Here is a 15,383-nt window from a genome sequence, read left to right as displayed (position 1 = left end):
AGTAATGTTGATGGAGTGAAGCCTTGTTAGTCATTGCTGATGGAGGTACACTTCCAAATTACCCTCCAGTAACAAATCAGAGGGCTGCAAATAGTCACGTGAGGGCCCGCAAGATGTACTAATGAGAGTGGCCTGGTACAGACTTTGGCTTTTCTTAGCAGCAAGCCCTCCGCCTATTCAGACTTATCTTCCCACCCCTCTCTCGGCAATATGCATCTCAGTCTGTTGGTGGGTCATTCCATGGTAACTCACGTTACATATTGATGTTTATATTATAGGTTTTGGACTATTAACAGAAGGAAATGTTTCTATTTAATATTTTATATGCCTCAAAACATAGTTTATATAGAATGCTCTATAAACCTTTATCACAATAATTGTTACATTACTATATTTATAAAACCAAATCTTATAATTATTCTTGGTAACTGACGTTACATTTCCAAGAAATGGCTTTTGCATATGATAAAGAAAATAAAAACAGTCTGCTCTGTTTTATGTGAACATCAGATCTAATAAGTACTTTAACAAAGTTCCAAACATTTAATGTCCAATAGAATAAATATTAAAACATAATGAACAGGTAATTCACGTTACAACACACGGTAACTCAAGTTTCATTGTCACAGATCACAGTCAAACTTGAAATAACCACGGGAATTTACAACACATGGAGGGTTAACTTTTCTGACAAGCTTGTCTTTAGTGTAGTATATCTCATCTTCAATTTCAGGCCACTTCCAAAACTTCTCATTATTCATCATAACATCAACTTTAAACTCACCATTTTCAATTTTAGTAACATTACCAGGAATATGTGAATTGTCATATTGTGTTTTCCTCTGCAGCTGATGAAGTGGTGTGTCCCACAACTTCATTATTATAGAGTTCCAAGTGATGAATTTTAGAAATGTTCAAGAAAGGCTTGCAGTTCTTGATTAAGGCCGAGAGATGTAGTTTTTTGCTTCTTTAGCTAAAGTCTTCTTCACCCATAAGAATTGCTCTCATGTTAGAAGAAGAATTCAACAATGCTTTTACAAAATCTATTGCGTTGTTTACAACACATTTCTGGCTTTTCACAAGAGACCAAACTTTGCGTTTGGCAGCCCCACCAATTCCATCCACTGGCCCCTTCCCATAAGAAGCTGCAAAGTACTTCCATGTAATTCTTTTGGCATGACTCTTACTTAGGACTTTTATAGCCTGTGCAATATATCTGTTTTTAAACTGGGAAGCAGGATCATCTGACGAGATTGTAAATTCTCTAATATTTTTTGGTAGTTCTTCAAGAAGTCTATCTACATAGAGAACGATAGTGTTATTTGTGTGTGGTCCAGATTATCAGATACCAACACGTAGGGGTGAGAAGTACCTGAATGCCAAATCATAGCAGTAAAAATACTAATTTGATTCTGCTGCCAATGTGATTTCATCTTGACTTACACATGTAAAATTTTCAGAAAAGTAAATTTGCATCATGGCAGTTAGCATCACAGAAGATCGTGATTCCTTATCACTCTGATAGTTCTTTGATTGTTCTCTCTTATTAAAGTAGCAGTGCTCTAAAAATTTAGGTCCTATGGTAAGAATATGATCAATAAGATTCTATAATGTACCTTCTTCCTCTGCTTTCAAAATTCTGCCATTACTCTCCTGCCACACATACCATTTCATGCCCTACTCTTGTACACCAGTACATAAATCAAGAAGTTTAACTGTCAATAAATCTTTACATTTCATGCACTTTCCCAACCAACAATTGGCTGTAGGCTCTGCACATAGAAAAAATTCTTTCCAGTTACTGGTGTACTTAGTTGTTTGAGGTACTATGCTATGAAGAGAGTTAACAGCACAGATGAAATTCTTGTGATATCTGCAGACACACATGTTGTGTGGAAGTTTATTGGCAAGCGTGACATGTTTGGGTCTTAATTCTGCGAATTTGCTGTTACCGGTCACTTTGCCATTTTCTTCACAAAACATTACATGGGCTTCTTTCAAAGAAAACATCAAGTGCCGTACTTGCAACTTACTCTTGCCTTTCTCATCTTTTACAGTCACAATGTCTTTGCATCCAGGGGCCTGTCCACTAATGTCATACCTTTCATAGAATTTGGTCACAGTGCTTATTATTACATCACTTACTTTTTGTTTAGAGATTCTTTCTACTACTAAAGGTTCAATATATGTATGATACAACCTTCTAATAGCACATTTTTGTTTTCTGGGTGATGCTGGAAGTATGTGTTTCACTTTTGATACAGCTTTTCCCAATGAAGACCTGTTTTTATATGGTGGAGAGGCAGAACTACTTGGTGTAGCTGAAGGAGCTTCCTTTAGCCGCTTCCTGTACTTGGCAACGCTTTCTTTAACATTCCGTTTCCCGTCTGCAGCAATCCTTTCTTGTTCTGTTTTACTAAAACATTTTTCCTGTTCCTGCTTCTTTTTCCTGAATTTTTGTATAGTTTCCTTGTGTTTGATATTTTATACTCTTCGTACCTGCCTTCATCTTTCATTTTCTGCCATCTTCGTCTCATCTTTTCAGCTGCACTTAGTCATTCTGCAAAAATTGCGAATTGTTGTAAAGTAGAAATAGCTATTCCCTATGGGATTTTATGTGGCATATGGAGATAAATATACATTAAATTTGTTGCAATATATTGTTAGTTGTGTTGTATGTAATTCAGAACCAATGTGACTGCTCAAAATTATAACTAATCCTACAAAAATTATGGTAACTCACATTACATACATAAAGGTAACTCACATTACGTGAATTAAATATTCTGTACCAGGAGAAGGCTTCCAGAAGGAAATTTGAGACACCAAATTGAGGTACATTTATGTGAAGGACAGCATGGCATATAAGTTTCTGTACTTTAATGTATTTTATGAAAATCTTTAAAAAATTGGCATTTGATAACTGTTGTTATACATTTTGGATTAGGTTATATAAATGTTTTTGTATTTATTATGCTTAAATTATTTTCTTCTAGAAATATACCAAAAAGAAGACAAAGTTATGCACTTTAAAGTGATGTACAAACCGTAAAGAATTATAATAAATTTCATGAGTTTTTTCTTACCTTGAAATCGATCAAATCTTCTGCTTGAACAAACTCAACAATCTCATGTTCAAAACAATGGCTCCTACAAGTAAACAATAGGTTTTGGAGGGAAAAATCAATCTTGCCAACAAAATTCAATGCCCAACCTATATAAGTAACAGGGGAAAAAATTCCCACAGAAAAATTATTTTTTTTTTATAATGATTCCTCATTTACATTGAATGACCCTGGTGCCTCCATAGTGCTACACTTTGTATGTCATCCTGGTAGTTTTTTCTAAATAAACGTGGCACACCAGCCAGTTTCTCAGAAGTACACTACTGTTCTTATTCAGTAATTTCGTGCACTCTCTGGCACCCACTTCCTGCAGTAGCAGTATCCTCGTCTGGTCCTGGATAATGTGATGTCAGATCACAGGGTCTGAATGTACCGTTGGATCAGGTACAAGGTCTGTTCATAACATCCTGGAACTATGGTCACAAAATTTTTCTCCCCTTACCTTTTACTTATTGTGCATGATCTCCTTTGAAATACTCTCCTACACAATTGATACACTGTGCCCAACACCATTTCCACTTCCAGAAACAGTCTTGGTACTCCTTTTGCTGGATCGTGTGAAGCGCCATCTACGAATTTTCTTTTATCTCATATTGCAAATCTTCTTCCTTTCAACAGGGTTTTCAACTTTGGAAATAAAAGAAAGTCTGCAGGTGCCAGGTCTGGAGAGTATGAAGGATGAGGCAGTGCAATGATTTTGTTTTTTGTGCAGTAGTCATGCACCAGCGGGGATGAATATATATAGTGTGAAGTGTCACAGAGGTACACAGTAAAAACAATGGTTGACCAGATGATGAGAGCATGATTCCCAAAATACGTAGACAAATGTTAAAATTTCTTTATTGTGCAACTGTTATTCACTAATCTTTGATAACAAGTAAACCTTTTGCAGCAGTGAATGTGTGTAGTTGTGAGTACACAGAGATGAAGCTTACAGCTCTGATTTTCTTATGATGTATTAAGAGAATACTGAAATATTTGTAATACTATGAAAAGGTTACATTGCTACTCACCATATAGTGGAGATGCCGAGTCATAGACAAGCGCAACAAAAAGACTGCTAAACAAGTAAGTTTTCAGACCTTCTTCTGTATTTGATAAAACACACACACACACACACACACACACACACACACACATGACCACTGTATCTGGCTGCCAGAGCCAGACAGAAGAAGGCCTTTTAGCTGAAAGCTTACTTGTTTAGCAGTCTTTTTGTTGCGCCTATCTGTGACTCAACTTCTTTATTATAAGGTGAGTAGCAATATATCCTTTTCGTAATATTTTCATTATTCCATTCTGAATTTTCCATTGTTTGAAATATTTTTAGTTGTAGATAACAAGTAAGTGCGAGGTGGTCAGTGTACCTATCACCTTCAAGATGAAATGATTGGTAGATAAGCACTCACAGTGTGTTAACAACTGTTAGGTTTATAAGCATTTCTTTTTCTCTAGAGTGGAAGAAGACACTATATATATGTAGATATCCAGGGGTGATAACTATATATAGGGTCCAGCAAAAATATTTGCGTACATGTGAATGGTAACAGAAAATTTATTTTTGTACGTAAAGTGTACTTTCTAGTTAAACTAAATGTTCCGTATGGTGGCTAATAGAAAAATTCATAACCATTGACCTTCAGCACTGATACATTTCTGAGTATGAGTCACAACAGATACCTTAATTCACACTAAAGTGTCCAATGGAACATCTGTAACATGTTGCTTGAATCTCATTCAAAAGTGTGTAGAGGCTACAACATTTATGACAGTATTCCTCCTCTTTTAACTGTGCCCCATTAGGAATAAATTGAGTAGTGTAAGATCTAGGGAGCATGCAGGAAACTCAATTTATCTCCTGTATCCTACAGACAGGGTTGGCAAATTTTGACTCAGATACTCACTCTGCTTAAACGACAACAACAACAACAACAATAATAATAATAATAATAATAATAATAACAATACCACAGATTCTATTAAACACAATATACATACAAATGAATCACAGAAAGTAACAGTTCCTGACTCTTCTCAAAACACACAAAACAAAAGCTTTCTGGTAGAGGATATCTTTTAGTCAATACAGTACTCTGGAAGTTTTTTGGCTAACTCACACAATAGTGCAGAACACTGTAGATGCAGCTGGGAAGCTCTCAAATAAAAACTACACTCTCTATGTTCTCACTTGACTTGGGTTCATTCACTAAAAACACAACAGTTGGTTGACTGGTGCATGAAGACAATACCGAATTAGGTAGACAGGCAAGTCTGTGTGCTAGCCAAACTTTACAGTATGTAACAACAAAATCCAAATTGCAGCCTAGCAGAAAATCACGTAGGGCTAGGATGACATCAGTACCCACACCATAGGGCTCGCTGTGAACATTGGCTGGTTGTGACTTATGGATGTGTGCATAACTGTATCTGCTGATCAGTTAGTGTGCCCCAGTATGATTAAAAGACACACATATCGTATGTCATTAAACAAATAAAGGAGAAAATGTAATCTGCAAGCATTGTTAGGTACCTTCTTCCAGTTACAGCACCTTCATAAAGGAAAACCCTAACGAGTCATCTAAGAGCTAAGCCGCACTACATTTCTGCTTAAGACAAATTCACAGCATTTTCAACTGTGGTCTTGGCTTGTTGATTGTATTTCATCTGACCAACCGCCCCCTACTACCCATAATAAGTAGTTCACTTGTAACCATCCCTGAACCCATCCACAAAATTATACCCTGGAATCTGGTTCATCTTCACTTAGCTGTTGCACTAGTCTTGAAATGAAATAATGTGCTCTGCTTCTATTCAGAATGCGTCATGTACTGTTAGAGCTTACATCACTTTCATGTGACCCTTGCCGTGAACATTTTTGTGGTGAAAAGCCGAAACCATTTCAGTACTGTATTTGAGAATTTATCATTTGTAAACATGTTGGGTCACCTTGGTGGGCCTTACTGCACATAACACACTGTTTGATCCACCTTGTTTTAGTCTCATAGACACACACTTGTTAACTTAGCAATCGCTAATCTTGACTTGTTCTACATTCCGGAAGGTACCCCTAAGTGGGATCTAAAGAACGTGACTGGATGGTTGGATCAGCCCCTTATCAACTTCTTCTCTCTCTCTGAATTGCATCATCAATTTCAAACTTCCAGTACTACTTAATAACCTCCTTCCACTCTACAAAGCTTTAACAGACATCTGCCATATTGATTTTAAAAAAATGTAATGTTGTCAGTAGGAAAATAAAATTTCTGTGACACTTAAAAGTTTGGTTATATTTTTCCACATGCCCCTTATGTATCTTGATATTAAGCTGAATTCATACTGTGTCAAAGACTTTCCATTATCATGATGTAGAGTCAAAAAGTACATTATTGTAATGTCAGTTATTTATTAGTGGATGTTCCAAACCCATTCACCACGTGTCATTGTTCTTATCATCATCATCATCATTATTTTAATTATGGCTTGTGTTTATTTTAGTACCTTGAAATGTCGGTGTCATTCTGATTTCAGCCAGAAGTTGACTCTTCAGCAGAAAATGGCAGATGCATTTCTGAGCAGTTTCCAACTGTCACCTTCAGAGCAAACTGTACTGAGAGATGGTGCAATTACTGAAGAATTTTTTAGTGCTTTGGAGCGCGTGCAGTCTATTCATGGCAGTTGCCGTATTCTGATGCAGAGTGGCCACCAGACTGCAGCACTTCAGATTATGGAACAAATGGCTTTGTATCAGGTGCTGTTCCATCCTTTTCAAACATTTTTATATACAGTAACAACACTGGTAAAAAAGGTCACACGTGCAGCAAGAATGACCCGGTCACAGGATAATATTGTCCAGTTGCATATCAGGAATAACATTAACTGATCAATTTTCTATAAAATAATTTAAATGGATACATAAAAATCTACTCACCAAGTGGCGGCAGAACACACACATAAAAGGAGGTTTTAATTAGAATCTTCTTTTAAGTATCTGTTCTGCCACCACTTGGTGAGAAGATTTTTTTATTGATCCAAGTAAATTATATAAATGATCAAGATTACTACAATCTGCACTTACTGACAAACACCAGAGAAAACTAGTGACTCCTAATAACATCCTTAGTAAGATTTGTGCAGATTCACAAAGTCAGCAGACACAGCTAGGGAATACATAATGTGGCTCATAGACATGTAAATACCAAAAAATGTCAAAATGTTCTCTCAGAAGTAACCTGAAATCATATTAATGCCTTCCCAAATCATAATAGCAGGTCCGGCTGTGGCTCTCAAACTTCATAATTTCCTGGAATTACTTTGTATATTATGTACAGAATGCAACCTTACTGCTTACCATTCCAAGACAATATCCTAGTGCAGCCTTAGAACAATACATTTTCAGTTCGTACAATGACAGATGTGATTTCATGCTCTGGCATAGGTAAGTAGTTGGCAAACTTTTGGCATGAAAGAGCTGTTACTGTCCATTGTAACAACTTCAGAACAATTTTGAGAGCCATAAAGAAGTAATTAAATAACTTTTTATAAAGTAGTGGTAATAATTATATCATTATTAAAGTGAAAATTTGTTTAAATATATGCTGACATATATTTTAACCAATGTGAACAATAGTTTTTCATTTACTTGGAAAGTTTCTGTTTATCCAGTTTGTAAAATGCCATTCTTAATTTAAGGACTGGTCCTAAATAGGCATCAATAATTTAGTTCCTCAATTTGTATTTAATGTAATCACATTAGAAAAAAATACATAAATGCCTAGACCTCACGAAATTTCGGACAGAACGGGAAGATTTCTTTTAATTGGAAATGTTCTCATTAGGAGGTAGAGGACCTCTACAAAAACCAACAGAAACTAAGAAATTACAGTAAATTAATAACATGCTTCCAAGTGTTCTGCCAAGCTGTTGTTTCCTGTTCATGCAAAATATTTCAACAACCAACCAAACCATCATCTTCAGGTCCCTGCAAGTTTTGCTATTAAATGTACTGCCTGGATTCCAACTTGGATTGTGAATTATTGTTTGTCTCACTCCACTGTTTACAGCTGAGTTTGATTTCCGATGCCCAGTTCACCCTTTGACACTCTTTTGGTTTTCAGAGCTCACACTAATATTCCGTGAAATGCAAATTCTCTCCATGTTTTTCAACACTGGTGGATGTGATGTCAAACAGGTTTTTGATAAATTGAGTGCCTGACCCCAAGTATTATTAAAACTGAAACAACCCTGTTTATTAGCTTTTCTGATATCTTTATTTCGATACACTTATTAATTATGCTGTCCCAGAAACTTTGCGTGTGCTCAGTGACATTGGTCTCATCATAATTCATTTCATGATTATATTGAAGACAGAACTCAGTGACAGCTGATTTGCTTGATTGTTTATTGAGGTATGTTGCTGATGTTCCCTGGCTCTCTCCACTCTTCTGATGACATGACACATTCACATGGAATGCAATACCCATCTGGCATAAAATGGAAACATCTACTTGGCAGAATGAAAGCACACTATTGATCACTCTCATCGAGAAAACCTGAGAGAGTCACTCTACAAAATGGGAATGGGGAGTGTTAGTACAGAAGTAGGGGACAAAAATAACACTATACTTAAAGTGGGGAAATTTTGTGGATGACTGCAGAAATAAGGAGACATTCATTAGTAGATAATGCTGAGAATAACATATTTACCTCCTGCCTTCTTTCAGAACACAACAGTCAAAAATTGACTTGGCAGGGAACAAATGGAACTAAAACTAAAGTTGATTACATTTTATCAAATGCTAATAAATTGCACCTGATATTACAAAGTAGCCAGTATCTAACTTCAGAAGGCCCTGTCACAGTATTGTGATAGAAGCACTTGAAAGAGAAAATAGTCCTTCTAGGTTTCAAAACTATACTTTCCTTCTACAGGAAGGGAATAGGGACTAAGTAGAGGAGGTTGAAAGTTGGAGCAGGTCACTTGGATAATAGATTGAGAGGAACCCTTCTGTTGTGAGAATGTGAGTAGGAAGAGAGGCAAAGATAAAGATGGCGTCAAGTGGTTGTACATCCATGAGCTTTCATCATTGTGCTCCTTGCCATTATTAAATGGTAACTGACAGCCATGTGATTGCTGCCCTGATCCTCACAGCTACTTGAATAGACAGTAGGAATCACAAGGCATGTGTGCAGTAGCAAGCTCTGTCGATGAGACCACAGCCAATGCTGCCACCAGTCTGTAGCCAACCACTGCCATAACCAATTGTGTTTTGAGTAAATACAAGGTTGTTTGCATAAGTTCTCATTGGTGATAAATGATTAAGTGCAGAGTTATACTATGTTATCAAAGTATTGAGGGGCTCTGAGAGTATGTTCTAAATTGTTTTTGATTAAAAATAGTGGTTTGCTGTGTAGTTATCACTGCATACAAGTAAAAAAGATGGAAATTATGTTTCGTATGATTCCCTGGAATAATGATATGAAACAAGAGCAGATAAATGTTGTTAAATGCTCTGATTAATTTTTGATTGCTAATGCTTGTGTGTGTGGCCAATACATTTTGCTAATTCGGATTATGAAAGGAATCTGAAAAGTTGAATCTTTTTCTGAAACACAAGCTGAAGCCTGCGACTGTTCCAGCTCCGTATTCCCATCCTCCTGAGTTGATTCACACAGTAGTAATGTGCATAACAGTGATAGAGAAATCATTAATTATGAATACAAACATTGCTGCAAATGCAATAGTGCTTATTTGGGTCAACAATTATAACTTAGGAAAAAGATGTAGAAAAACTAAGACAGAAGTATACAGATGTAAAGGATCGTCTCTCTTCACATACGCCGAGTTACTTAAAATAAAACATTTTAAAAAAGTAGTTGAGGATTCATTTTCTTACTATCAACAGCTGATATGAATGGACATAGTCCATTGTGGTTATCTGAAGGTATTCTACATCTACATTGATATTCTGAAATCCACCATACAGTGCATTGTGGAGGGTACTCTGTACCACAACTAGTCATTTCCTTTCCTGTTCCACTTGCAAAGAGAGTAAGTGAAAAATGGCTGCCTATATACCTCTGTACGAGCCCACATTTCTCTTACAGGGTGATTCAAAAAGAATACCACAACTTTAAAAATTTGTATTTAATGAAAGAAACATAATATAACCTTCTGTTATACATCATTACAAAGAGTATTTAAAAAGGTTTTTTTTCACTCAAAAACAAGTTCAGAGATGTTCAATATGGCCCCCTCCAGACACTCGAGCAATATCAACCCGATACTCCAACTCGTTCCACACTCTCTGTAGCATATCAGGTGTAACAGTTCGGATAGCTGCTGTTATTTCTCGTTTCAAATCGTCAATGGTGGCTGGGAGAGGTGGCCGAAACACCATATCCTTAACATACCCCCATAAGAAAAAATCGCATGGGGTAAGATCAGGGCTTCTTGGAGGCCAGTGATGAAGTGCTCTGTCAAGGGCTGCCTGGCGGCCGATCCATCGCCTCGGGTAGTTGACGTTCAGGTAGTTACGGACAGATAAGTGCCAATGTGGTGGCGCTCCATCCTGCTGAAATATGAATTGTTGTGCTTCTTGTTCGAGCTGAGGGAACAGTCAATTCTCTAACATCTCCAGATACTGTAGTCCAGTTACAGTAGCACCTTCGAAGAAAAAGGGACCAAAAACTTTATTGGCTGAAATGGCACAGAAAACGTTCACCTTAGGCGAGTCATGTTCATACTGAGTTGTTTCCCGCGGATTCTCAGTGCCCCATATACAGACATTGTGACTGTTGACTTTCCTGTTAGTGTGGAAAGTTGCTTCATCACTAAACACAATCTTTGAAACGAAAGATTCATTTGTTTCCATTTGAGCAAGGATAAAATCACAGAAATCGATTCTTTTAATCTTATCAGCTGCAGACAGTGCTTGAACCAATTTCAGACGATAAGGTTTCGTAACTAACCTTTTTCGTAGGACTCTCCATACAGTTGATTGTGGAATTTGCAGCTCTCTGCTAGCTCTGCGAGTCGATTATCCTGGGCTGCGAACAAATGCTTGCTGGATGCATGCTACATTTTCATCACTCGTTCTCGGCCGTCCAGAACTTTTCCCTTTGCACAAACACCCATTCTCTGTAAACTGTTTATACCAACGTTTAATACACCACCTATCAGGAGGTTTAACACCATACTTCATTCGAAATGCACGCTGAACAACTGTCGTCGATTCACTTCTGCCGTACTCAATAACACAAAAAGCTTTCTGTTGAGCGGTCGCCATCTTAGCATCAACTGACGCTGACGCCTAGTCAACAGCGCCTCAAGCGAACAAATGTACAACTAAATGAAACTTCATAGCTCCCTTAATTCGCCGACAGATAGTGCTTAGCTCTGCCTTTTGTCGTTGCAGAGTTTTAAATTCCTAAAGTTGTGGTATTCTTTTTGAATCACCCTGTATATTATCTTCATGGTCCTTACGCGCAATGTATGTTGGCAGCAGTAGAATTGTTCGGCAACCAGCTTCTGTTGCCAGTTCTCTAAATTTTCTCAACAGTGTTTCTCTAAAAGAACATCACCTTCCCTCCAGGGATTACCATTTGAGCTCCTGAAGCACGTCTGTAACTTAAACATTGTTCATACCTACCTGTAACAAATCTGTGAGCCGTCCTCTGAATTGCTTCAATGTCTTCCTTCAATCTGACCTTGTAAGGATCTCAAACACTTGCAGTACTCAAGAACAGGTCGCACCAACGTCCTGTATGCGATCTCCTTTGCGGGTGAACCACTCGTTCGTAAAATTCTCCCAATAAACCAAAGTCAACCATTCGCCTTCCCTTCCACAGTTCTCACATGCTTGTTCCATCTCATATCCCTTTGCAACTTTTCACCCAGGCATTTAAATGACTTCACTTAAAGCAGGACACTAGTAATACTGTATCTGAACATTGAACCTGCATCAACTTATACATTTTTCCACATTTAGGGCTAGCAGCCTTTCATGACACCAACTGGAAATTTTGTTTCAGTCATCTTGTATCTTCCTACTTCCTACAATCACTCAACTTTGACACCTTACTGTACACCATGGCATCATCAGCAAATGACTGCAGATTTCTACCCACCCTATCTGCTAAATCATTATGTATATAGAGGACAACAGTGGTCCTATCACTCTTTCCTGGGACAGTCCTGACGATAGCCCTGTCTCTGATGTACACGCTGTCAAGCACAACTTGCTGGATTCTATTACTTAAGAAGTCTTCGAGCCACTTGCATATCTGTGGTTTTATTCCGTATGCTCAAACATTCATTAAAAGCCTACAATGAGGCACCATGTCAAATGCTCTCCAGAAACCTAGAAATATGGAATTTGCGTGTTGCCCTTCATACTTCTCAGTATATCATGTGAGGAAAGGGCAAGCTGAGTTTTGCGTGAGCGGTGCCTTCTAAAACCGTGCTGACTTGTGGGCATAAGCTTCTCAGTCTCAAGAAAGTTTATTATATTCGAACTGAGAATATGTTCAAGGATTCTGCAGCAAACAGAAGTTTGGGATATTGGTCTGTAATTTTGCAGGTCCTTTCTTTTACCCTTCTTACATTTTGGAGTCAACTGCACCTTTATCCAGTCACTTGGGTCTTTGTGCTGGGCGAGAGATTAGCAATAAGTGCAAGATAGGTAAGGGGCCAATGACATAGAGTACTCTTTGTAAATTCAAACTGGAAATCCATCCAGACCTGGTGATTTATTTACTTTCAAATCTTTCAGTTGTTTCTCTATGCCAGGAATGCTTATTACTATGTTGTCCATTCTGGATTCTGCCTGATGATCAGATGACGGTATGTTTGTATTATTTTCCAGTATGAACGAGTTCTTGAATGTTAAATTTAAAATCTCCGGCTTCCATGTTGCTGTGTTCACCTGCCACACTAGACTGGTCAACAAGGGACTGAATGGAAGCCTTAGACCCACTTAGCGATTTTACGTAAGACCAGAATTTCCTTGGGTTCTCTGCCAGATCTTTTACTAAGGTGTGACGGTGGTAGTTGTTGTATGCTTCATGCACAGATCTTTTCACAGATGTACGAATCTATACTAACCTTCGCTTGTCATCATTTGCGTGTTCCCTTTTGAACCGAAAGTGCAACAGCCTCTGCTTCCTCAGCATCCTCCAAATTGTGTTATGAAACCACTATGGATCTTTTCCATCCTTTATCCACTAGGCACACAACTCTCCAGACCATGAGTTAGAATCTGCGTAAACTTTGCCAATAATTCCTCTACATCCATCTTACTGGAAGTTTGTTATGCCAATTCACTGTCCAAGTGAGATGCTAATAACTGCTTATCTGCTCTATCTAGTAGAAACACACTCCTAGCCTTCTTGACTTATTTATTAACTTTCGTAATCAAAGTTGCTGTAATGACATCATGTTCGCTAATTCCCATTTCTATACTGACATTGTCGATAAGGTCTGGCCTATTTGTAGCTACAAGGTCTAAGATATTTCTGTCGTGTGTAATGCTGAGCTAGCTACTCAAGACATGTTTTCAGAAAACATTTTCAAAGTATTTCAGACAACTGTCTCTCTGTACCCCCTGCAATGAATCCATAGGTATCCCTGTCAGCTGGTTAAAGTAGCCTCCAACTAGTATTGCATGATCTGGGTATTTACGCGCCATTGACCATAGACTTTCTTTTAATAACTTTAGAATTACATCTTGCATTGTCAGGTGTTCTGCCGGATATCAGCGTCGACGCTGATATCCGGCAGAACACCTGACAACCCAAGATGTCATTAGATCGCCGGGAAAGCCTGAAGAATTACAACTTTAGAATTGTCACAGCAGAATCAGGTGGCTGATAAAGCATCCGACAATTAACTTGGTTTCACCCTCACCTCTGTCACATGCAACTTTGACCTCACTAGAGATAATATTTTTGTCAGCTGCAATAAACACTCCCCATCCTATAGCCTCTAATGTGTCATTCCAATATACGTCCAATGACTCAAAATATGTCAGAGATTTCCAGTTCAGGTTTCAGCGCACTCGGTCCCAAGAATAATTTGAGCATCTTTACACTGCATGTCTTATAAAGTGTTATGTTTTTAAAGACAAATTTATTTGTTTATAAACTAGTAAATAAGTTGATACTAATAATATACTGTGATATTAAAAAGGTTGATTGCACACTCAACATTATGTGTGCGCAATGTGTCTATAAGCTTCCGTGTGGTGTGGTGAGGAGAGACTGTCGGTGGTGACAGCACTTTGGCATGTGATACTACTGTGCATTCTGGTAACAATGCTCATCCTTATATAGCCCTGGTAGTGGTGTGATGTTACCAGTGCTCAGTCCATCGCTATATAAGACAATGTTTTCATCCCGTGTCTGCTGCACTATCATGGACATCACAATTCCTACTTGCTCTGTTATGCTATGCTCAGCTGCAAACTGCTGTCTTTATTGATGGTGTCATCATAAATTTTGCTTTTTTAGTCATATGAAGTTAAAGTGGATGCAGCAGACATAGGACGGAAACATTGTTTTATATGGCTATGATTCCAAAAACAGGGAGTGGGCAGACTTGTGCTTTTACTTGCTGCAGCCAGTAATAGTTCAATGATCTGCTATCAATGCCAGAAACAATTATGCTTGTGTGCTGCACTATTTGAACACTGCAGGTGATTGACAGTTTGTGATTGTGCATTGGCAACACTGGACAGTTGGTATGTGAAGTTGAGAACTGTGATAGGAGAAATTAAGCCCCAAAGTATGAAATGCGAACCAACAGGTAATATAAACCAAATTTTAGTGTAAAATCCTTCAACAACGAACTGAAGTATTTAATAGATCAAGTTTATAAGCAGGTCTAAAAACCAGTGTTAGGGTTAAAACAACATATAATCAAAATATTTTAACAAAATAAATAATTAAAGAGTGAAATTAATCATGAGTGCATTTGGTAAGATATATACATTGCTTGTTTTCCAAATCCAAGCTTCTGTTGTATCTGATATAAGAAATTTACTACCAGCTTTTAGTTGTATCTGCACAGCATTGGCTTTTAATACAAAAACCACCAAATATTATATGGGTTGATCAACCATTGGTGAAATCCTCTTTGGGAATTGCTAGAAACAATAGGCAAACAAATAAATAGATAGTGAACAAACTGGAGTGGAAGACACATTTATGACTGTAATGAAACCAAACAGAAGGTGGGCAAGACCTGTTGCCATGTGAAGGGGT

General features: G+C 37.7%; 1 protein-coding gene across 4 annotated transcripts in view; it reads left to right on the top strand.

Annotated features, from left to right (window-relative positions):
- LOC126187477 (conserved oligomeric Golgi complex subunit 6) overlaps window positions 1–15,383 on the top strand; it is a 124,549-nt gene that overhangs the window by 34,509 nt on the left and 74,657 nt on the right. For all 4 annotated transcript variants that reach the window (XM_049928579.1, XM_049928582.1, XM_049928581.1 and 1 more), the window contains exon 3: window positions 6,654–6,873. In XM_049928579.1, the coding sequence (XP_049784536.1) occupies window positions 6,654–6,873 (220 nt within the window). The remainder of the gene's footprint in view (window positions 1–6,653; window positions 6,874–15,383) is intronic.

Source organism: Schistocerca cancellata, chromosome 5 (assembly GCF_023864275.1).
Source record: "Schistocerca cancellata isolate TAMUIC-IGC-003103 chromosome 5, iqSchCanc2.1, whole genome shotgun sequence".
Classification (NCBI taxonomy): domain Eukaryota; kingdom Metazoa; phylum Arthropoda; class Insecta; order Orthoptera; family Acrididae; genus Schistocerca; species Schistocerca cancellata.
The sequence above is the reverse complement of the archived record's forward strand: the minus strand, read 5'-3'. Positions and strand labels throughout refer to the sequence as shown.